Source organism: Mobula hypostoma, chromosome 16 (assembly GCF_963921235.1).
Source record: "Mobula hypostoma chromosome 16, sMobHyp1.1, whole genome shotgun sequence".
In the NCBI taxonomy this organism is placed as follows: domain Eukaryota; kingdom Metazoa; phylum Chordata; class Chondrichthyes; order Myliobatiformes; family Myliobatidae; genus Mobula; species Mobula hypostoma.
The window spans coordinates 38,991,385-39,017,309 of record NC_086112.1 but is presented as its reverse complement, the minus strand read 5'-3'; the positions used below and the strand labels follow the sequence as shown (position 1 = coordinate 39,017,309).

The following is a 25,925-nucleotide window of genomic DNA, read 5'->3' as shown; positions in this document are numbered from 1 at the left end:
AAATCATTCAGAGTTTACCTGGATCAGAAGCCCTGGATGAACCATGAAATCTGGAATTTGCTGACAGCCAGCTCAGAGGCATTCAAGTCTGGAGATCAAGAATACTACAAGAGGTGTAGGTATGATCTCCAGAAAGCTATTTCACTAGCAAAGTGGAGATTTCAGACTAGATTGGAATCAACGAGGGATGCTCAACAGCTGTGGTGGGGATTGAACGCCATAACCTCCTCCAAAGTTAAATCTAGCAACATAGGAGACAGCAGAGCTTCGCTTCCAATTGAACTCAATGTCTTCTACACTTGCTTTGGCTACCAAACAGGGAGGAATCATTGCACAACCCAAGTCTCCCAATGATCCTTTGGTCTCAGTATCCGAAGATGACGTGCAGGCTGCCTTCAAGAGAGTGTATCCAAGGAAAGCATCCAGTCCAGATGAAGTAGCTGGCTGAATACTGAAGATCTGTGCTGCCCAACTGGCTGGTGTGTTCACAGATATCTTTAACTTCTCGCTCCAGCAGTGTGTGATACCCACCTGCTTCAAGCAGACTTCAATCATACCAGTGCCCGAGAAGAGCATGGTCACCCGCCTCAGTGACGACCACCCAGTGGCACTTACATCTAGAGTGATGAAGTGTTTTGAGAGGCTGGTGTTGAAGCATATCAGCTCCTGTCTGAGTGGTGACTTGGATCTGCTTCAATTCGCCTACTGAAGCAACAGGTCTACAGCAGATGCCATCTCCTTGGCTCTTCACACAACCCTGGAACACCTGGACAGTAAAGATGCATACATCAGGATGCTCTTTATTGATTGCAGCTCAGCATTTAATACCATCATCCCCTCAAAACTAATCAGTACATCTCAAGACTCTCTTTGTGCAATTGGATCCTGGATTTCCTCACTTTCAGACCCCAGTCAGTTCTGATTGGCAAAAACATCTCCTCCACAATCTCTATCAGCACGGGAGTACCACAGGGATATGTGCTTAGCCCCCTGTTCTACTTGCTTTACACCTTTGACTGTATGGCTAAGTACAGCTCCAACACCATATACAAGTTTGCTGACAACATCTCTATTGTGGGATGTATTAAAAGTGGTGATGAATCAGCACAAAGGCGGGAGATTGGAAATTTGGCTAAGTAGTGTAATAACAACAACCTCTCACTCAATATCAATAAGACCAAAGAACTGATTGTAGACTTCTGGAGAGGGAAACCAGAGGTCCATGAGTTAGTAATCATTGGAGGATTCGAAGTGGAGAGGGTCAGTAACTTTAATTTCCTGGGTGTTACTATCTCAGAGGACCTGACCTAGACCCATCATATAAATGTAATTGCGAAGAAAGCACAACAGCGCCTCTACTTCCTCAGGAGCCTGTGGAGATTTGGCATGTCATTAAAAAAAAACCTTGGCAAACTTCTATAGATTTGTGGTGGAAAGTGTGCTGACTGGCTGCATCATGTCTGGTATGGGAATACCAATGCCTTTGAGTAGAAAATCCTACAAAAGATAATGGATTCAGCCCAGTATATCATGAGTAAAGCTTTCCCAACTATTGAACACATCTACATGAAACAATGCCATAGAAAAACAGCATCCATCATCAAAGATCCTCACCACCCAGGCAATGTTCTTTTCTCACTGCTGCCATCAGAGAGAAGGTACAAGAGCTTCAGAGCTCACACCACCAGGTTCAAGAACAGTTACTACCCTTCAACCATCAGGCTCTTGAACAAAAGGGGGTAACTACACTTATTCTGTTTCTGGTGTTCATACAACCAACGGCCTCACCTTAAGGACTCTTTACCTTGTTATTTCATACTCTTGTTATTTATTGCTATTTATTTATATTTAAGATTGTTATAGCTGGAGGTGGTAATGGGGATAAGCTCCCACTACCTATTAAATGTTGCTAACGGTGTGCACCTCAAATAGCCTCTGACAACCAAGTCCAGCTCCTGGCCTTCACATATGGCTTAGCTATGAAGCCCGTTTCTACTGACAGAAGAAGGGGGCAGAGACAGGTTAAAATCAGTGGATTCAGGCAGATGGGGCTCATCAGCCTTAGATTTCGAAAGACCCGAAAGGGGCCTGTCGAAGGGTTTCGGCCTGAAACGTCGACTGTACTTTTTTCCATAGATTCTGCCTGGCCTGCTGAGTTCCTCCAGTGTTTTGCGTGTGTTACTCAGATTTCTAGCATCTGCAGATTTTCCCTTGTTTGCCAGTAGACAAATGATAACTTTTCCCAAAGACATGTAAAAAAAAGCTCCCATAAAGATCAGTGGTGAGTACTTTCCCTTTACGGTTTCACTACTTGGTATGGAACCTCCACTGCAGTGAACAAGAAGACTCTTCAACCTACAGTCAAAACTGTCCAATGTATCACTGGCACCAGACTACTCATTTTGTGATTTGTTTTGTGCTGCATCGGCTTGGGAGTAACAATTACTTCATTCTCCTTACACTTGGGTACAGGAAATGACATTAAACAATCTTGAACCTTGAATTTTGAATTTGTCAAGATCCTTGACATGCAACAGTGAAGACATCATTCAGGCGGCTAGGCAGCTAATTAAATTAAGGAATGTTCAATGTCAGGGTACATAGTTAAATTTTGGTTAACTTCTTGAACACTGCACTGAGTGATATAGATCAGACATAAATATCCAAAGTAGAATTGAAAATACAGTGCCATTAAAAACTTTTAAAAAGGTAAAAACAATTAAAATCATATATTTTGAAATTGTTTTGTCAGGAAATTACTACTTTACAATGGGGCCGATTAATAAAATGTTAAACAACCCTGGCATTTCAACTTGACTGTGCTGGAAGAGCCTGTAAACTGTGCAGTCTGAAGCCTTACTTGATCATTGCTCGCAACTTCTAGAATTTTGTGCAAAGCTATATGTACAAGTTGTTCCAAACAAAGACGGTGTGCAACAACAATTCATGCTATCGCACTGCAGTGAAATATGAATCATAAAGTGCTAAATGACTACGATTAGGTGGGGATGACGGGAAGAGGTTGCACCTGGAGGGTCCTTTGATTGCATGGGGTGGAGGTTTGGAGTGTGCTTGAGATGGCAGAGTTTAGACAATAAAACTCCAATAATCCACTGTCTACTCAGAAATCCTGATGTTTTGGTACAGTATATGGCTTCAAGGTGATACTTCTCTGTACCCCTTCAGCTCACAGGAGCCTTGGTTCCCACACATCTTTTAAATCAACCAAGGTCTCAGTTTCCTCCTACACCCTTCAAATGCACCACAACCCCATTTCCTGTACTTCCTTTAAATTTACCAAGTTCACTGGAAAAAATGATTATAATAGCGCATAACATTGATGTTTACGGGACGTTTGGTTAATAGTCTGGAAAATCTGGCAGTTTGGCACATGGTAGATTATCCAAGGTATATTATCGACTTGGAAGAGGGATCAGCTTTTTTTTTGGGACTGAGAGTTGGAGAAATTTCTTCACTCAAATGGTTATGAAGCAAGAGAATTGAAAATACTCAAGGACAAAATCAGAATTTTTGATCATAAATGAATTGATATAGTATGAGAATGTGGCAATGAAGTAGAAAATCAAGCAAAAATTTATTGGATGGTAGAGCAAAGTCCTAGGCAGAATTGCCGAGCTGATTATGTTTTGATCCTATTCTTCAAATTTTCAGGTCCCCTTTGAAAAAGTGTTTGGAATCTTCTACATCGACTTGAACAGTCAAGTTAGAATGCCTTTTAATATCCTAACTAATGAGAATACTTCGGCATTTTAGATTTCCTTGACTCTGTGCACTTACTATCATCCCAGCTCAAGATCTCAAAAACAGATCCTTCTGTCTCCTGGTATGAACTATTCAACTGAGACGAACACCAGGAATCATTTGAGTTTGCTAAATTTTTCATAGGGTTAGTTCTACTCCATTAACAAATGTCCATTTATGGAGTGCAACCCAAATACCCATTTAAAATAGATTAACTCCAGAAAATCTTAAATCATTGTGTAAATCCCTGAGATTACTTGATTTCATGTAGTTCATATAACTAATAGGTCAACAGACAAATCAATAGTTTATCATTGTTGCCCCAACTTGTAATCAATATTCTTGAATCATCACTTTATGTGATTATAAGACCATAAGACATCGGAGCAGAATTAGGCCATTCAGCTCATTAAGTCTACTCTGCCATTTCATCATGGCTGATTCTGGATCCCACTCAACTCCACATTCCTGCTTCTTGCCATATTCTTTGATGCCCTGACCAATCAGGGATCTACCATTTTCGCTTTAAATATACCTTGGCCTCCACAGATTCACTACTCTCTGGCTAAAAAAAAACTCCTTTCTTCTGTTCTAAAGGGTCTCCCTTCAATTTTGAGACTGTGCCTTCCAGTTCTGGACATCCCCACCATAGGAAACATCCTCTCCACATCCATCCTGTCTAGTCCTTTCAATATTTGGTAGGTTTCAATGAGATCCCCCCTCATTGTTCTAAATCCCAGTGAGTACAGGCCCAAAGCTGCTGGAAGCTCCCCTTCAGTCCTAGAATCATCCTCATGAACTCCTCTGGACTCTCTCCAATGACAACATATCCTTTCTGAGATATAGGGCCCAAAACTGTTGACAATACTCCAAGTGTGGCCTGACCAGTGTCTTATGAAGCCTCAGCAGCATCTTCTTGCTTTTATATTCTATTCCCCTTGAAATGAAAGCCAACATTGTATCTGCCTTTTTTACTACAGACTCAACCTGTAAATTAACCTTCTGGGAGTCTTGCACGAGGACTCCTAAATCCCTTTAACCTCTGATGTTTGAATTTTCTCCTCATTTAGATACTAGTCTGCACTTTTGTTCCTTTTACCAAAATACATTATTATACATTTCCCAACACTGTATTCCATCTGCCACTTTTTTTGCCCAGTCTTCCAATTTGCCTAAGTCCTTCTGCATTCTTCCTCAGCACTACCTACCTCTCCACCTATCTTCATATCATCTTCAAATTTTGCCACGAAGCCATCAATTCCATTATCTAAATCAATGACAAACTATATATATATATCTGAGCAACTCACACAAAATGCTGGAGGAACTCAGCAGGCCAGGCAGCATCTATGGAAAAGCGTACAATGGACGTTTCAGGCCAAAACCTGCAATGAAATTTTACAAAGAAGGTGGTGACTTGTGCATTGATTGTGTTTGTTAAAGAGACTGCTTGTGATTAGCTTCTGCCATGGAATTGAGTTTAAATCACCAAACTATAATAAATTGTTCAACTATATATTGGTTTTATGTAAAAGATCGTTGACGTACAAATAAAACATCCAGTAAACCAACATATATCAGATAAATTGGCATAACTTGAATATATTTTCCCATGGAACACAGATTGTTACACTGTGATGAGCATTGACCATCTCACAAGATTTTTCTGTGAACTACTTCTTCAGGCGCGAAACTTTTCAGCTCCAATGACAGTAGTAATGCAAAAATATATATTAAGATAAAGTCACTATCGCCGAAACTATCTTCCCCGACAACTGCGAAATTAAACATCCGCGCGACCCTTCTAAAATGAGGCCACCCAGGGCATTTTACCGCTGTAAAACAAAACCTCGGATTAGACGCTTGTGCACTGCTTATATGAATACATACAAAAATGTGTTTCGGGAAATTGATCGGAGGGTTGCTGAATTGTTAAGATCCGCCCGAGCTCGGTTATCTTAATCACGGTATAAACGTGTGGTTGCCATTATTCGAGTCCTTTTATACTGTAGCATTTCTCTTAAAATATGTTGGAAGATACAACAGTCCCCACTGCTGTCAGGACAGTTTTGGTGTTATTGTACACCATCGATGAAAAACTAATGTGATCTTAAGGGTTAACATTGGATTGACAACCCAAATAATAATTAGCATTAATTCGGTAGTGTCTTCACATTTTTACTATGGCATTTTGTCTATGGTATTTCAGGATGGATCTGAAATATATTCAGCAAGGTCGTCTTGTTGCTCCGCTGATGTTTTGTCAATAGATAGACCAATCTGAAATTGTTCATCCTATCTGAAATCTGAAATTGATATCGCAATATCGCGAGGGTAGTTATAATTGACTTTACAACTGTAGCATTAAATGTTGCCTTTAAAATTGTACCTCAGGAAAATATAGGCGGAAAAAGTGGCACATTTCCTACTTTCCCAAGTTTGTTATTTTTACCCTTTATTGCACACAGTTCACTGTAAAGTATGTTGGTAGTCATAAAACCTTACACCTCCCCCTCAGTCCCTTTAGAATCACAGCGTCATTTTATGCGAGACCCAGTACAGCTTCATCAGGGACAAGGATATCAAGACTAAAGTGTATGTGTAAATTGGATAAATGGGCAACTATTCTATACGCCTATCTGAGAATAAAGATAATGCGGATAAAAAGATACAGTGTTATAGTGGTGTTCAGCTATATCTGACTGTATTTTTTTTAGTATTTTTCCCTCAGGTGCGTGCAGTGATTTTGCAGCTGCATTCCCAGTCCCTGAGAGGGAGGGAGTAAAGTGTCCGCCATATTCTCTCTAGTTTACCACGCCCGTGGATCTGGCGGAAAGCAGCAGCAGTACTCTCTCTCCTTCCTTTCCCCTACTGTAGGCCGCCTCCTCGGCTTCTGAAACTCGCCACGAAGCTGACGGCAGAGAAAGTGACAGCGGTACGGAGTCGGCAGCCAAGTGTCCTGAACATTGGAAGAAGCAAGAAGTGAAGAGGGTTGCCGCAGGATAGATTTATAATCCTTCATAGCGTAAGGAGAGAGAGAGAGAGGGGGAGAGATCGGATATCCCCAGCTCCCGATTTTAAAAACAATCGGCTTCAGCCTTTCTGGTAGTTCGTGTTAAATTTAACAGCTTAATTATTCCTCCTGCAACCCCCATTTTAAAGCGCCCCACAAATTCTCCATGTTTAGTAAGGTTGAGAAATATTGAGGACACCCTCACTACAAGCAGACACCGACACACACGCACACACACACATACGCACAGACACACAAAAAAGCCGGCTACATGACTCTCGACTCCATCATGGCGTGCTGCCTAAGCGAAGAGGCGAAAGAAGCGAAAAGGATCAACGCGGAGATCGAGAGACAGCTGCGGAGAGACAAGCGGGATGCGCGCAGAGAGCTCAAACTGCTGCTACTTGGTGAGTCTTGGAGAGGGAGCAGAGGGGGTGGGGTTAATGCACTATACATTTAAAAAAAATTGCAAATAGTTTACATTTTAATTTAAAAGACCACCCTTGGCCAGAGACCCCACTCGCGCCACACCGCGGGATTGTAACAAACTGTGTGTCCGCTTTCACTCAACCATTAGGTCGATGCATTGGTTTGCGGGTTGTGACCTAATAATTCGTTTCGTGTTTATGCATTAACTTTTGATGCAGTGGAAATTGTTGTGATGCTGATTTTGCCACTATTGTTTTCATTTCTGATTTCTATACCCAAAATAGGGAATATGGGAATTAAGAGTACTTAATCATTGATAATTGGGATATCTGCTTGTAGTAATCAAAATTAACGTTTTGCTGTGGTATTTACTGTAAAGCGGTTATCAGAATCCTTTGAATGAAGGCATTTTATAGTGTCATAGTACTGTGAACGTGTTGATCAATTTCAGCGATCGAGAGCAGTCTTTCACGATACTAGTCTCAGTAGAACCCTGTAGTTCATTTTCATCAGGATTACACAGTTAAATACAAGATAAATGTTTTTTCGTCGTGTGTAACTGGCGTCGTTGACATATTAAGCTTCTTTGGGAAAAAAGTGGTAGATTTTGAAACGTGCACGGTGTGCTCACAATACAGAGTTCTGTGGCATTGGGTGACTGATGTTGCTGAACATCCCAAAGATGTTACAAGTTATCATTCACCGATGAATTGTGCATTTGTTGTAGGTAGGTTATTTTTAGATTTCTGAGTAAGGCCTAATAATGTGGTGCCTTTTTCTGTGTTTGAGTTTATTCAAAGTCAACCAATTGTGAAATCAAAACCATCTGATCCTCCTTCCAAGAGCTGGTAATGTGCATCATTTTATAAACTGAGACTTCAAAGTATTAATTTTGATAAGTAGTGTGCAGTTCAATTATTCACAAATGATCAATTTTCATGGTTACCAAGTCAAAAGTGGAGAAATACTTAACTGTATCAAGTGCCACTGGCTGCAACCAGGGAAAGCTAGAGAGAGATAATGAGCAATGCTATTACTTCGGATTACATAATTAAGTGGATTACCTAATCACAGCAATCGCAGAGATTGATCCTGTCGTGCATACGGTAAACATTATCAATGAGGGAAAGTACTCTGAGTTTACTAGAGAGCTTCACTTTTAGGGTAGAACGGTTAGAGAATGGTTAGTACTTTAGAAAGCATATTGTTTCAGGTGACAAATGTATTTGGTGTTCCTGATTGAGTTGTATTGAGCAATGTTGTTTTCCTTGTATTGGAACTGGAAGCTTTGTTTCTCACCATCTGACAGGAATTCATCTTTGAGCAACAAGAAACAAGAATATTTATGCCCCCTGCCATTTAAATTCATCAATAGGACTGCAGTTACTTGTCATTGTAGGCATTTATATGGATGAAAGTTGTTAAGCAGAATATTAAAGTAAATATATTGCTTTAGACAGGGTAAACTCTACTTACCTGTTTGAGCATTTGGTTATAGTCTATGCAATATAATCAGCATAAAATAATACTGTAAATATATATTTTGGGAAATATTAACCAGTGAAAAGTTTGAACACCAAGATGCAATTACCATTATATTTAACGTCCTAGCCCAATGCATTGATTAATAAAATTTTCTGTATATGCATGAGCTATTTGAAATGACATATCTAATCTTGTTTTTGGGACAATTAGCCTGGCATCTTGAGTGTTTTCCTGTACTTTCAGATTGACTTTCTTTTTAAAGGTTGATTTTTAAATGGATCTAATTTACATCATAGTAGATTACATCATTTCACCACAAATACTTTATTGTCGCCAAGCAATTAATACTAGAACGTGCAATCATCACAGCGATATTTGAAATAAAGGTTAAAATAGAATTTAATGCGAGAATAATAATAAGTTGCAGCAGTTTTGGGTGAGAAGGTAAAAGCAGAAATGCTTTGATCCAATTAAAGATTACACTGAGGCACCACAATGATTATACTGGGTCATGGTTCTTGCTGTTTGTTTCTGTCAATGCGAATGTTCTAAGGTACAGATTGACAAATTTAAAGTCTGTTTATGGGTGCTGCAGCATCCAGTAAATCATAGTGTATTGTTGGTATATTAAGTATGTTTTATCACCATTAATAACGTGGTAAAATAATAATAAACTGCTGGAAGCACTCAGCAGATCAGGCAGCATATATGGAAAGAGGAACAAGATAAATGTTTGAAGTTCGAGAATTATTTTAATTGTTTTTAAGTAGCTGTCAGCTGTATGAGCAATGGTTATTTAAAAAAAGAATGGCAAAAAGCGCAGAAAATTGCATAAGGTGTAAGAACTGCAGAATTACCTTGCATTTGTAGTATTGCCTATCAAAAGGATGTCTCAAACTGTTTCTGAGTTGGATAAATGCTTTTAAAGATGATTGTTTCAAAGTGGGAAATGGTAGTGACTACATTGCAAAAATGTCCCATTAACAGCAAGGCGTTAATGGCGTTACTGAGGAATAAATAGTGCTCCAACTAAAAGGGAAAGTTACCATAATTGGTTTTTAAGAGGTTCGTTGTGTCCGTTGATGGGATCTTAATTTAATGTTGCAAATGAAAGCCAATTCCTTCAAATCAACTGTATGGATATATCCAGAGCGATTCGGAACAGGACCTGAGCCCTCAATATTCTGATTTAGTAAAGAGTAATAGTTCTGAGCCTACTGATAACTAATACTGACAAGGCATTTTAAAATACCTTTGATTCTGGTAAGACTACATCTGCAATGCTGCTTGCAATTTAGTAATTCTGTTTGGAAATGGGGAGATACTGAGAAAGCTACGCCTTGATCATTAGACTTAAATGGCACCTAAGATGAGATTGACTATGCTGAAGCTTTGCATTGCAAGGAAATATAAGAATGTGAAATGATAGATTTCATACATTTGGAGTTAAATTTAATAATGATAACAAAAATGGGAGCTGGAGCAATTGCAGTTGCTAAAATAGGTGGTAAGAATGTGGGACAGATTATAGGTATGGGACTTGGAAGAAGGAATTAAGTAAATTCTTGTTCAATTGGGATTTGGAGTTATTAGAAATACCAAGAGAATACGTACTGAGTAGTTGAACCATCTGGCTTTCTGTTTGGAACTGTTACTTAAACCTACTATGCTGGTTGTGGTACAAATTGTAACATTAGAGGTGAATCTGAAGAAAATACAGATAGCGCTAGAGGGTAGATTCTCTAGTTTATAATGATAATTGTGTGCAAGGTTATTAGATAATTAGAAAACTAATTTTATCATGGGAAACTAGTGACATCACCAAAAAACCATGGGCATTTTTTTATATCTTGCAGTTTTAAGACTTTCTGTTTGCTAGTATGTGAGAATGTTTTCATAATTAATGTCTGGTAAATAGACCTTTTGGCAGTTATAGCTATATTGGTGGTTTTTTGTATGGTGCTCACCCAAGTGGCATCTGTTCAGTTGCTAATTTAAAAATGAACTTCTGCCTTATATTTTACTTTTAGTATGTATCTGTGAACTTGATCCAGCTATGAGATTGGGAATACTGAATTTAATTGTGTTGACTAGAGTTTTTTTTTGCTGAGATTGAATAATAGAGGTAATATTGGCAATCTGATGGACAATTTCACCTCTTTGCCAAGTGTTGATCCCATTAATGTAGTGAAGTAAGTATTATTCTTGCATACGGGATAACCTAAAGTGTAAGAAGAAATGCGTATTCTTTTGATGAAGTCAGTGAAGGAAATAATTTGCCTATTAGCTTTATTCTGTTATTCTGAACATCGCAATACTCTTTACATTAATTCAGTTATTTTGTGATGTTCTGCCATTGTGTGCGTAAACATGGTTGCCAAGTTACACATAACAAAATTTGTCCAAAAATAATAAATAGAAGTTGTTTTGTGATATTTGTGACTGAAGGAATAAAATTGGTCAGATATTGCAAAAATATTTAACTCCTGGGAATTTGTTTTATATCACAACAGCAAATGGATTGGGCCTTGTTTGAAAGATAGTTCTTAAGATAATGCTATACCCCACCAGTACTGCACTCAGATGTCAACCTTAATTTTTTTGATTTTGCAATGGGGCTTGTATCTTTTTGACCTGGAGGCACTGCGTTTCAGTTATACTAAGGTAAGGTTTAGCAAAAAATGCATTCGTAACAGATTTCTTTTGCGTTTTTTCCGTTTAAGTTCACACTTTTCATCTTAGTTCGCTTAAGGTTTTATTTTCTGCTGTTACAGTTATTATGTCCATTCTTTGGCTGAAACAGCCACCATATAACAAAGCAGTTCCACATGGAAATTTTGAACAATTGGCCAGGAGGTCTAAATATGATCTGGTTCTAGCAATGATCTAACTCTTGTGGCTTTAACACTATGCAGTAATTGTTCATCCCAGCTACAGTTAAGCTTCATAGATGACAAGCTATTTATTTTGAATATGTAAGTATATTTTATATTTGCCTAGATTTTTCTCTCCTCCTGCCCATCCCAGAAGGCATCTGTGCTTGTGATTGGCAGGCTGACGTTTTAATTTTTGTTGCCCTTTCCTTTCTTCCTTCACAACTCTCTTCTCCCGTGTCTCATTATCACATTCGAATCAGCTTCAGTGCAGCACTATAATAGGGTTCAAAATGTGCTGATGATTAAAACTAATACAGGATTCATTATATGGTTAACACACTGAACTATACTGCCATCTAGAGCAGGGGTTCCCAATCTTTTTTATGCCGTGGACCCCGGGTTGGGAACCCTTGATCTAGTGGAACAATTCCTTGCATTGCTCTTGAGAAGGCTACAACACATGGGTATGAACATCTTAAACTTTCCAATTTCATGTAAGCTTTGCTCCCTGGGTTTTCTTACCCACCCTCGATCCCTTCCAATTCTCCGAAACAACTGGGTTCAATCCACCTGCTACTCACACATTTCACACATCGCATCTCTTCCCCCATCTGCCCTGTATCTCTCTCCTAATGGTTTCCATTAGAACCTCCTTTACCTCTTAGATTCCATTACTGGTAGCCTTTGTATTCTTGGTTATCGTCATCCTAAATGTATCCACCTTCACCCCCTTCTCCCCCCAACTGGCTCCATCTATCTTTTTTTGTCTACATCCACTTTATCATCCACCTTCTTCTGTCTCCCAACTCCAACACTCCCCCATTCCCTTACCTGTCTCCATTTGTCTGGTATCCTTCACAACTCCCTGGTCCACCAATCACCAATTGGCCAAACTCTCACTATTCCCCCTCTCTTGTACTTGCTAATCCTCCAATCTCAGCCTTAATGTGAGGTTTTGACCCAAAGTGTTGACAAATAAACTCTTTTCGGACTTCCAGCTAGATACAGGAACAGATTATAATCAACGTTTCAATGAAGAACTCTGCCATCTTCATCAGGGATGATGCTGGGCATGTCTAGTCCAGTGGTATTTATACTCCTGTAGTCTGTCCCTCCTGATTGGTTAGTCCTCATCCAATCAGGTTTCCACTCTCCCACATTGTTTACAATCGAATTCCAGTTCTTCTAGCAAGGCCTTTGTCTTTGTTAAAAATCTTTTCCTCTAGTTTTATTTCAATGGCTTCCTTTACCAGGTGCCATTGGCATGGCATAGTAGTTTTGTGCCATTGAAGTCAATCCTATGGCCATTGCGAATGCACACAGGTGGTGTATCTGTTTGGGTTATCGGGAGAAATTGGCGGTAGTAGAACACTACTGTGCCGTGCCGTTGACTTTTGGGACCGCCTGTAAAGGAAGCCACTAAAGCAAAACTAGAGGAAAAGAATTTTAACAAAGGTGAAGGTCTTGCTCTAAATAAGAACTGAAATTCAATAGTAAACAAAGTGAGAGAGCAGAAACTTGATTAGTTAGTTCTCATCCCATCAGAGGGATGGACTACAGGGTATAATTACCACCAGACTAGACATCCCCCGGCATTATCCCTGATGAAGATGGCAGAGTTTGTCATTAAAATGTCGGTTATAATTAACACCTGTGCCCGGCTGGAAGCCCGAGAAGAGTTTATTTGTCGTATATGCCGGGAAACCACTAGATAATTTTTTGAAATGTTGACAATTTCTTTTCTCCCCATGTATGCTGCTTGATCTAGTAAGTTCCTTCAGATTGTTTGTTGCTTCAAATTCGAGTGTCTGCAGTCTCTTGAGTCTGCACATTGAACTATTTATTTGTTGCAGAAGTTTAGACATGATGGTTGGTTCAAAGTGGTTTCTGATTCAGTAAATTCTACTTTAGAAATTGACCTACTGTGCTCTTCCCTCCTCTTCATCATCGTTGCGCTTTTATTTTTATAAAGAGAGGGAATACTTATCTACGAAGGAACTATTTGGCTCCTGTGTTGTAAATAAAAACCCTTTGACCCAGTTACATCATTTTAGAGCAAGATCTCTTGATTACAAACAGATACCATTGTAATAGCAGTATGTTATTTTATTTCATTTAGATTCTTCTTAAATCTCTGAAGGCCATGACAGCAATGCCAAAATGTCTGTTTGGTTAGTAGAATTCTGCCAACAGAACCAACTTGCTTTTCTTAAACAGAGTGTTTCATGTACAAAGTAATTTCTATCATAGGATTAGCATCAAGGGAAAATGGAGTGAATAGTTTAATTGTATGGAATTGTAAGACGTCAGTTAGTGGAAGTCAATTAAATGGGTTTGGTTGTAATGAGCAGTTGACAATGATAATGAGCATACTGTATATGACAAGACAGTGAAGCTGAAGGATGCAGCAGTGGTGGAAATTATTATTGGAGTTTTGGGGAGTGATGCACAGCACTGAGTTTGTGGGTGAAATATGAAACGAGTGGAATCTGAATCAAGTTTATTATCACTGACATATGTAATTTGTTGTTTTTCAGCAGTAGTACAGTGCAAAATATACTATAAATTTTAAGAATAAATATATTTATAATGGATAAAACTTAAGTAAGTGCAAAAAGAGAGGAAAATTGAGTGAGGTTGTGTTCATGGGTTCATTGCCCATTCTGAAATCTGATGGTGGAGGGGGAGAAGCTGTTCCTAAAACATTAAGTATATGTCTTCAGGCTCCTGTAACTCCTCTCTGATTGTAGCAATGAGAAGAGGACATGTCCTGGGTGATGGGGTCCTTAATGATAATTGCCACCTTTTTGAGATGCCATGTCTTAATAGAATTGTAAAGAATAGGCTGAGATGGAGAAACAAATATTCTCTGTTATACAATGTTCTTGCATGGATATTCCTTCATTGTGTCAAAATTCTGGAATTCCCTACCTAACATCATCGCAACAGAACTGGAGATCTTAAATGAGAAGTAATTTACATTGAATTGAATTCTCTTTATTTCTCACATCCTTCTCCTACTTGAGGTGTAAAAAATCTTTATGTTGTGTCTCAGTTTGTACAAATTATAGTAATTTGTAATAAATGTACAGTAAGATATACAACAGAACAGTCAATATAGCTTAGAAGTACAATTGTGTCAGTGTGAATTAATCCGTCTGATGGCCTGGTGGAAGAAGCTGTCCCAGAGCCTGTTGGTCCTGGCATTTTCTGGATGGTAGCAGCTGGAACAGTTTGTGGTTGGGGTGACTTGGGTGCCCAATGATCCTTCGGGCCCTTTTTACACACCTGGGCTGAAAATGTCCTAAATGGTGGGAAGTTCGCATCCACAGATGTGCTGGGCTGAGCCCTGCGATTGAGGGAAGTACAGTTCACAAACCAGGCAGTGATGGAGCCAGTCACAATGCTCTCAGTTGTGCCCCTGTGATAAGTCCTTGGGATTTGGGGACTCGTGCCAAACTTCTTCATCTGTCTGAGGTGAAAGAGGCGCTGTTGTGTATTTTTCACCACACAGCTGGGATGTATAGACCAAGTGAAATCCTCAGTGATGTGTATACCGAGAAACATGAAGCTGTTCACCCTCTCAACTCCAGATCCATTGATGTCAGTAGGAGTGAGCCTGTCTTCATTCTTCCTACAGACCTTAAGACCTTCTACAGGGGCACTATTGAGAGCATACTGACTGGGCTGTATCACCGCCTAGTATGGGAACTGGGCACTGCAGAGAATGGTATATACAGCCCAGTGCATCTATGGATGTGAACATCCCTCCATTGAGGACAGAAAGAAGGCCTGGAAAATCACTGGGGACACCAGTCACCACAATCATAAACTGTTTCAGCTGCTTCCATCTGGCAAACGCGACTGCAGCATTAAAGCCAGGACCAACAAGCTATGGGACAGCTTCTTCAACAAGCTATTAGACGTAAATTCACATGTCTGTACATTACAGTGGAGTCATAATGCAACGATTTTCACTCCCTCACATTGTGGGATAGATGTTAGTTTAAAATAAGTTCTTAATTCTAATGATCTGCATGCCTCTTAAATGTGAGGATACTTTGGCCCTTGTGGTTTTCCTTCCTTTTGTTGCAGCTTCCTTTTTTACCCCTCGACACACAGTAGTGTACAATATGGCAAGTATAAAGAAGGAGATGCAATAGTCAGGGAGCTGGAATGTTTTTTGATGGTTAGGTTAAAGGACAGAGACAGTGTGTGTGTGTGTGAATAGAAAAGCTATCGAATGAAAAGCAGGAAAAGAATCATTAACAGTCAATAGAAAGGTGTGAAAACAGTGTCTGGAAGCCAAAATAGATAGGAGTAGTGCCAACCACATGGAAATATCCAAAGTGCAAATCAGAATGATGTTTACAAATGATTAAGTGATATCAAAGGTGAGAAAACTACAAAACAAGAAGAGATTATTCAGAGTTCGTGCTGGATAGGGAGAAGGCTTAATTTCAAAAAGTGGGTCATCCTGCAAAATCTAGCACCTTGGTTCTACCTATTTCAATGGGATCTTGCAGTCTAAATCTGAGATGACAAATGAGAATGTAAACATTTAAACATTTACATTTTACTAATTTCAACATTATATCTGGGAGTGATGGAAAATGTACACTGTGGAAAATGGCCAAATTAAATGATTTCTTCTGCTGTTTAAAATGAAGGATGTTACACTGTAGCTGGTTTGAAGTGAAAATGGGTTGTTGTGAGTCCTGGGGCTCCTGTACCATCTTCCTGATTGAGGCAGGATGAAGAGAGCATGACGTGGGTGGTAGGGGATCCCTGGTAATGAATACTGCTTTCCTGTGACAGTGCTTCATGTAGATGTGTTCAATGGTGGGGAGGGCTTTATCCACGATGACTGGACCATATCCACTACTTTATGTAGGATTTTCCAGTCGACGGCATTGGTGTTTCCATACCAGGCTCTGATGCAACCAGTCTCCACCACACAGCTCTAAAAGTTTGTCAAAGTTTTAGTTGTCATGCAGAATCTCTGCAAACTCATAAGGAAGCAGAGGTGCTGCCGCGCTTGGTAATTGCATTTGCGTGTTGGACCCGGGACAGGTCCTCTGATATTATAACACCAAGGAGTTTAAAGCTACTTTATGGTCAGCTATTCTTATACTACAGAGATAGGGAAAATTCCATTAAAATTTGTAGATAAGAGTTAGCCAATTAGAAAGCCATAGTAATACTGAACAAAGACACTTCCAGATCTTTCTAGAATTATACTTTGTATAATCACAGGAGGCTTAATAAGCTTGCATATATCTGCTGTGACCGCTGTGGGAGCAGTTAATTGTATATAAGAACTACTTAAAATAAATTTACAGCACATTTCAGGTCCTTTGGCCCACAGTGTTGTGCTGACTATGTAACTTTCTCTAGAAACTGCCCAGAATTTCCCTAGCGGTTAGCCCTCTTTTCCTAAGCTCCTTGTACCTATCTAAGAGGCTCTTAGAAGACCCTATTGTATCCGCTTCCACCACCGCTGCTGGCAGTGCATTCCATGCACTCGCCACTCTCTGTGTGGGAAAAATTTACCCCTGACATCCTCTCGGTATGAATTTCCAAGCACCTTAAAACTATGCCCCCTCATGTGAGCTATTTCAGCCCTGGGAAAAAGCCTCCGGCTATCCACATGATCAATGCCCCTTATCATCTTATACACCTCCATCAGGTCACCTCTCATCCTCTGTCGCTCCAAGGAGAAAAGGCCAAGTACACTCAACGTATTCTCAGAAGGTACGCCCTCAAATCCAGGCAATGTCCTTGTAAATCTCTGCACTCTCTCTATAGTATCCGCATCCTTCCTGTAGTGAGGTGACCAGAACTGAACATAGTCCTCCAAGTGGGGTCTGACCAGGGTCCGATATAGCTGTAAACATCACCTCTTGGCTCTTAAACTCAATCCCACGATTGATGAAGGCCAGTGCACCGTATGCCTTCTTAACCACAGAGTCAACCTGTGTGGCAGCTTTGAGTGTCCTGTTGACTCTGACCCCAAGGTCCCTCTGATTTTCCACACTGCCAGGAGCCTTACCATTAATGCTATATTCTGCCATCATATTTGACCTACCAAAATGAACCACTTCACACTTATCTGGGTTGAACTCCACCTGCCACTTCTCAGCCCAGTTCTGCAACTTAGCAATGTCCCGCTGTAACCTCTGGCAACACTCCAGACTATCCACGACACCCCAACAAGTCATCACAGAGAACTTCAAGAAAATATCTATTAAATAGTCTAATCTTAAGAATTAAACAGGCAAATCCAACAACATGGACCCAGCCTAATGAGCTGTCAAAACTCAATATTTATTAGATTTGGAAACATCTCAAAACAAAATTTTATAATTTCAATAGTTGAACTAAGTCTAAAAATTGCAAACATTTTGCTTAACCGCTTTTTGCTAGTAGATCCATTAAAATCACTGAGAAATTTCTCTCCCCCTCCTTTTCCCCCATTCCCCTCCTCATCTTTACACCACATCTCATCAGAGAGGAGTTCTGAAGTTGCAACTGTACAGATATTAACAAGCTCAAGAGTTCAGTTTTTATTTATGTATGCATGCACAAAAATTCTCTTTTAGCACTTTAGGAAAGGAAATGCTGAAATATGCTTGGAATTGTGATATTTCCCTACAAAATCTGGCCACTTACCTTTTTGGCTTGTGACTTAAAAAGTGGAGAGTTAACAAAAATTCTGTTTTTCATTTCACTTGACTATGAGATGGTGGGTGATGTGGCAGAGGAGGAAATTGGGGAGTTTAGTTATGTTGCTAGGAAAACTATAATTGTAAATGACTTCCTTCCTATATTTTCTTCTCCTGCCCCATGGCTCCTATTCTTTCAGGTTCACTAGTTTTTTAAATGTTATCCCTACTTCCAGTTTAACTACCCACACCCTTTAATCCTTTTGTACTGTAACTTAAATCCTCTATACATTTCTTACATTGTGTCAGTCACTTCATGAGCAAGAAGCTGATGGGAATAACTATTCCACTGAGCTCTGTTGCCAATTTTTTGTTTAAATACAATTAAATTACATTGAAGCAGGAAACTGGTTAGCTCCTTTCCTTCTGTTCTCCTATCCTTCTCTCTTCCTCTCATATCTGTTTAAAAGTAGAATTGCTGAGTAAAAGCTTACACCATTTCTGTCAGGAAAAAAAATAGTGAAATAATAATAATAAATAATTAGTTACATGCTGGTTTTGTTTTCAAAGTTCAGAGTAAATTTGTTATCAAAGCACATTTATATCTCCATACACAGCCATGAGATTCATTTTCTTGTGGGCATACTCAGTAACTCTATAGAACTGTTCGAGCGATTTTTGGGTTTGGCACATTTGGATAAAACTTCACTCACCAAATTTCAAATCTGAATATAGATCACAGATTTTTAATTTAAAATACAGCTCTGAACAATGGGTTCCAAAAAACTTGAATCACAGACAAACAATGCTGATTAAAATTCATTTCTATGTCTGTGGTGTGGGTCCAAATTGGGAAATGTGAAGTTTGTGTGCAGTTTCAAAGAAAGCATTTTGGATGTAAATGTGGAATTATCATTTGATTGGGTATCAGAAGTGGGATACCTTCTGCGACTCATTATGTGGCCAGCGATCTTAGGCTAAGTGGGTGAGTATTTTTAAAATTAGCACTCACACTTGGATCTATACAGGTCAGTGGTACACAGGAACATGAGGTATCATGAACATGGAGAGCTGAACTGGCAGATATATAAGTAGTGTGTGTGTGTGTGTGTGTGCGCCTGTGTGTTTTTGTAAGAGACAGTGGTGTGATGGAGCCGCCAGTTGTGAAGGGTGGTTATTGAAGGTTCGGGATGGCAGTGTATACTCTTTCTGGGAACTGCATTTTAGCATATGCGTTTTGCAACTGTGATGCAAAGGATACAGCGGGCATGAGTTCAGGTGCTCAAAAATGGCAGGTTGTGGAGTATGTACTCTGTGGTTTTAAATGTGATTAACTGGTACCCGTCATTTATATTTTACGTAGTTTGGGAATTAGTATGGAGATATTTCAGGGAGAGGATTTACCCAGATATATCTGTCAGGATGGCACCTATTGAGGTCAGGCAGTGAATATCAGGTTGAGAACCTTGATGATCCGAGCCAGCCCTTGAGTTTAATTATGACCATTCATAAGCCTTTCATGCCTGGGGAGAAACGGAGCATTTTGTCAGAGTTGCTTGTGGCAGTTCAGGATTCTGGTTCAAGCTCGAGGAAGTGGTTGAAATTCATCAGATGCACCCTGAAGATCTACATGTGCTTGTAAAAGCAAAGTGCCCAAGGAATATGTGGGAAAGTATGGCCCAGGGGGTGTGGGATTTTACATGGGCATTTACCAGGAATGCCAGCAATGAAGAAAGGTACTGTTTTTAATGGGGAGGTGAGAGTAACTGGGGAATGATAATGGCAGTGATTCAAAGAGCTGATGAGACTGCCATGGATTATGCAGAACATAAATATTGGGCGTATGAGGAGTATTCAGTGTTGGATAATCCATGAAGGGTCAACCCATTCTTCCTGAAAATGATGAAGGAAGCCTGAGCTCAGCCCATCAGGAAATTTTAGATTTAGGGATAAGGTGGGGTTGACCTGCTCTGCGATAGTTTCATGGCCCAGTGAGGTAGCTCAAAGAAAATGCAAGAGAAATTGTGAAGTGCCTATAGTGGATGCAGTTGCTGTATCATCACAGAAGATTTACTTTGTCTGCTGGCAGCCGGGGCATGTAGCAAGGAACTGCTGGAATAGATGTGGGAGGGTACAGGAGTATAGCTGTGGCTATCAGGACATGGTTGGAGGCAGTGTCCAAACAAAAAGGAAAGAAAAACAGGTAAAGGTCACACAGACCATGTCACCCTGTCGGCACCCAGTTTGACCAATCTGACTGTTGATCAGATCATGGAGCTGGCGAAGACGGCTTCTAGGTCAGAAAAAGATGTGGCAGCAGCCCCTACTGCCAGATGTACACAAACAGTACTGTTAGGAGGCCAGCAATGCAATAAGTTAGTTGAGACAGGGGCATTGGTATTGATAACTGATCTACCCTTGCCAACAACCGGCCAGGCTATTTATATTATGGGTGCAGGAGGAAAAACAGTGAAAACAGAACAAAGAGAGTCACAGATACTTGAAATTGGCAGGGTGCAGCTTCCAGCGTATTTCTGGGTCGATCCAAATGATGAAGGTACCATCCTTCGACTAGACATCCTAAGAGAAGCAGTGACTGTTATAGATTCAGGAAAGGAAGAAATAATATGGATAAGCCAGGGGCAGTGAACATAGGCAACCGATAGAGTACCCAACAAGGCCAGTGTAGCCACACCGACAAGTCAGCAACAATAGTTAGGGATACTGGAAAGAATCCTGTGAGCAACATCCTAACAGAGGGGGAGGCATAGAGTGCCAAGTGGAAATAGAGCAGGAAGAAGACATCGGTGTGAAGGAAACACCTCTGGAAGGGGAAGCAGAGGAAATATTTATAGATGGGTCTCAGTGGTACATAGATGGAAAGCCATGGACCGTGTGGGCTGTGGTGAAGGAAACGGGTGATGTATTTGCTTTCGGAGCACCGCCAGGGGGTTGCTCAGCTCGGATGGTGGATCTGGTGGCCCTGATCGCAGCACTGCACTGCACTGCAGTAAAGGCAGATGAGCAAATATATACAGTGGCATGCAAAAGTTTGGGCACCCCTGGTCAAAATTTCTGTTACTGTGAATAGTTAAGTGAGTAGAAGATGAACTGATCTCCAAAAGTCATGAAGTTAAAGATGAAACATTCTTTTCAATATTTTAAGCAAGATTAGTGTATTATTTTTGTTTTGTACAATTTTAGAGTGGAAATAAAGGAAAGGAGCACCATGCAAAAGTTTGAGCACCCCAAGGGATTTGAGCTCTCAGATAACTTTTACCAAGGTCTCAGACCTTAATTGACTTGTTAGGGTTATGGCTTGTTCACAGTCATCGTAAGGAAAGGCCAGGTGATGCAAATTTCGAAGCTTTATAAGTACCCTGACTCCTCAAACCTTGTCCCAACAATCAGCAGTCATGGGCTCCTCTAAGCTCCTCAGTTTGTAATGTAATTAAGAAATGGCAGTTAACAGGAACGGTGGAGGTCAAGTTGAGGTCTGGAAGACCAAGAAAACTTTCAGAGAGAACTGCTCGTAGGATTGCTAGAAAGGCAAATCAAAACCCCCATTTGACTGCAAAAGACCTTCAGGAAGATTTAGCAGACTCTGGAGTGGTGGTGCACTATTCTACTGTGCAGCAACACCTGCACAAATATGACCTTCATGGAGGAGTCATCAGAAGTAAACCTTTCCTGCGTCCTCACCACAAAATTCAGCGTCAGAAGTTTGCAAAGGAACATCTAAATAAGCCTGACGCATTTTGGAAACAAGTCCTGTGGACTGATGAAGTCAAAATAGAACTTGTTGGCTGCAATGTGCAAAGGTATGTTTGGAGAAAAAAGGGTGCAGAATATCATGAAAAGAACACCTCTCCAGCTGTTAAGCACGGGGGTGGATCGATCATGCTTTGGGCTTGTGTTGCAGCCAGTGGCATGGGGAACATTTCCTGGTAGAGGGAAGAATGAATTCAATTAAATACCAGCAAATTCTGGAAGCAAACATCACACTGTCAGTATAAAAGCTGAAGATGAAAAGAGGACGGCTTCTACAATAGGATAATGATCCTGAACACACCTCAAAATCCACAATGGACTACCTCAAGAGGCGCAAACTGAAGGTTTTGCCATGGCCCTCACAGTCCCCCGACCTAAACATCATCGAAAATCTGTGGATAGACATCAAAAGGGCGGTGCATGCAAGACGGCCCAAGAATCTCACAGAACTAGAAGCTTTTTGCAAGAAAGAATGGGCGAAAATCCCCCAAACAAGAATTGAAAGGCTCTTAGCTGGCTACAGAAAGTACTTACAAGCTGTGATACTTGCCAAAGGGGGTGTTAATAAGCACTGACCATATAGGGTGCCCAAACCTTTGCTTCGGGCCCTTCTCCTTTTTTGTTATTTTGAAACTGTAAAAGATGGAAATAAAAAAAGTAATCTTAAAATATTAAAAAAGTGTCATCTTTAACTTCATGCCTTTTGGAAATCAGGTCATCTTTTACTCGCTTAGCTATTCACAGTTACAGAAATTTTGACCAGGGGTGCCCAGATTTTTGCATGCCACTGTATACAAATAGCCGGTACACATTCAGGGTGGTGATTGATTATCTGATGGCATGTGCATGATGAGGATTTGGACCTCAACAGGGGAAGGTATTCAGCACGGGCATCTAATGCAACAATGTCCAGAAGCAGTGAGCCTGCCAGCAGAGGTGGCTGTAATTAAAGTAAAAGCTCACTAGAAAGTGGAGAGTAGGGAGCAGAAAGGAAACGAGTGGGCAGGCATCAGTGTGAAGAGGGCAGCAGAGGAATAAGAGGCAGTTGAAATTGCAAGTGTGCAGGAAGAAACATCTGACGACAGTTCAGTAAATTTGTATGAAGAGGTGGAGGCAGAAGAGAAGGAGGCATGGAGGAGAGCAAAGGAGGGATCAGATGGGAGCTGGACCCATGGGGAGGAAGAAGTCGTGATGGCCCTGTAATGTACTAGGCAGATACTACAGAAGTTATATCATGAGTCAATGCATCAGGGAAGGTGGAGCATGATCATGACCCTCCAACAGGACTGGTGGTGGCCTGGGATGGATGGGAATGTTGAGAAGTTCTGCCGCCGTTGTATCATCTGTGCCCAGCATAACCCTGGTAATGGCATAAATCTACATCTGGCAAACCTGCCACAGCTGAAGGGACCCTGGGAAATCATGCTGATGGAATTCATGGGTCCCCTGCCAAAAAGCATGGGGAAAAGCTGCTGTCTATTAATTATGGATCACTTCACCCAGTAGGTTGAAGCTTTCTCAACAAGGATTGGTCTGCTATTGCACAAAGTGATGAAGGAAATGTGTTGACTTTTAGGGATTCAACACCGGTCCCACATACCCTTCCATCCTCAGAATTCAGGCATAATAGAAAGGATGAACTGAATAATCAAGAATGCCTTAGCTGAAATGGGAAAGACATGGGTTGATGTATTACCAGAAATCATGATGAGGTTACGAGCAACCCCAAACCTCACGCTGGGTCTCAGCCCCTACAAATTATTGATGGGGCGAGCAATGCGACTACCTTTTGGAATAATTATGGGTTGTGGTGAGCCTGGGACTTACAGGGATCGAATGACACAGTATGTGAAAGACCTTTGTAACCAATTTAGTGTTGAAGGACCAAGCAAAACAACAGCACATTGCTGATCAAAGAGAGCCAAGGGAAGGAAATAGTCCTCCCATAGCTGGTGACCATGTCATGGTGCGGGCGCTGCCTGAAAGGGCAGAGTTTGCACCCAGATGGAGAAGGCCACAGATGGTACTTTTAACAAGTGATACTTGTGTCTGTGTGCAGACTCGACGAGGCAGCCAGTGGAAACACTGGACTCAGGTTAAAATGCAAGACTCACTACCTTGTTGCTCCCACAGACAGAGTGGGGGATCAAGTGTATCCAGAATGTGTAATTATAGAGAGCCTAAGAGTTAAACACCAGCTGGCTACACCAGACCCTACCACAGCTGATGAAAACATATCTGCAGGAAGCGCAAAGGCAGAAGACACTGAGTGTGTGACAGAAACCTGTGAATAGCATGTTAAAGTGTGATTGATAACGGTATTCTGTAATGAAGGCTGGTTGCTGAAGGTAGATGATTAGTTGAATAGCATGGAATAGAAAAGATATCAGGGAATGTAGATGGGGAAGGGTTTACATTAAAGCAGAGACATCCAGTTCCACAACTTAAATGTCATGGCAGACTGAGAAAGATTGCACAAAGCATCTGAAGGCAGTCACGCCCAGCATGAATGGGAAATATATAATACGTGAGCTGGCCCCTTTCAGCGGTTGGGGCCAGCGATCGACTGGACAATTTGTAAGGGAGCGCCATTGGGGAGAAGGTCCTTGCAGTCATTCAAATGGATATCATCCCAACCCCTTCCTGTACATTGAAGAGAGAGGGCCTGTGAGCCTGATGCAATTACCTTGCTGGTGTCCCTGGAAAGAAAGAATTTTTGCTACCAGTGAGTGAAGAGGTGCAAACAATGTAATTAAGGTGCAATCAGCCAGTAGAGGAACAGCCAATGGAATACGAATGAAGCTGCATTTTTAAAGGATGTTGTTCAAATTTCTGGAGCAATCTCTCTGCTTAGCATTTTTTTAGATAGTGATTAGGGCTGATGGAGTAGATGTAGAAGCACATAGAATAATTGTGTGTGGGGGGGGCGAAATTCCAAGGAAAGGCATTTTTGCTGCTCTATTTGAGTAGTTCCTCCTCAAGGTTGACCTTTCCTGGTATTAATTTATTTTTGTCCAAGAGGGCCAGGAAGAGGGACTGTTTGAGTGATTTTTGGGTTTAGCACATTTAGCAAATAACTTCAGCCACCAATCTTAAAATCTGAACATGGATTGCAGATATAATTTAAAATGCAGCTCTGAACAATAGGATCTGAAAAGCCTTGAATCACAAACCAGACAATGCTGATTATATGTCTGTGGTGTGGGTGCGAATTGGGAGGTGTGAAATTTGTGTGTAGTTCCAAAAAAAGCATTGTAGATGCATTATAAATATGGAATTGACCTTTGATGTTTAACACATAAAATATCAGGTAGCATTAGTCCAGCCAAACCTCTCCCCGAAAGGGTCTCTATATGATGCCTGCTATTTCTTTTTTTTTTGTCGAATAAAGAGGCTGCTTCATGTCTACTAGTAGTGTTCTCTAATGATTTAATTTACTTAACAGCAAGAATAATACCCATAACAGAATCGATAAAAGACTGCCCAACTACGGTGTTCAACCAGAGTGTAGAAGACAATAAGGTGTGCAAATACAAAAATAAGTAATAATAATAAATAATTAAGCAATAAATATCGAGAACATGAGATGACGAATCCTTAAAAGTGGTTGTGGGAACATTTTAGTGATGGGGCAAGTGAAGTTGAGTGAAGTTATCCCCTTTGGTTCAAGAGCTTGGCGGATGAGGGGTACTAACTGTTCCTGAACCTGGCGGTGTGAGTCCGGAGGTTCTTGTGCCTTCTTCCTGATGGCAGCAACTAAAAGAGAGTATAACCTGGTGATGGGGGGGTCCCTGATAATGGATGCTACTTTCCTGCAACATGTGGATATGTTCATGAGGATTGGGAGGGCTCTATCTGTGATGGACTGGCCTGTATTCGCAATTTTTTTTTGTAGGATTTTTCGTTCAAAGGCATTGGTGTTTC

The 25,925-nt window shown here is 40.7% G+C and overlaps 1 protein-coding gene across 2 annotated transcripts in view; it reads left to right on the top strand.

Annotated features, from left to right (window-relative positions):
* Window positions 1-6,412: 6,412 nt before the first annotated feature.
* LOC134357342 (guanine nucleotide-binding protein G(q) subunit alpha) overlaps window positions 6,413-25,925 on the top strand; it is a 234,883-nt gene continuing 215,370 nt past the window's right edge. Inside the window, exon 1 of one of the 2 annotated variants that reach the window (XM_063068785.1) lies at window positions 6,413-7,182. In XM_063068785.1, coding sequence (XP_062924855.1) covers window positions 7,047-7,182 — 136 coding nt within the window. In that variant the 5' untranslated portion in view covers window positions 6,413-7,046. The remainder of the gene's footprint in view (window positions 7,183-25,925) is intronic. The other variant, XM_063068784.1, reaches the window with a different exon arrangement.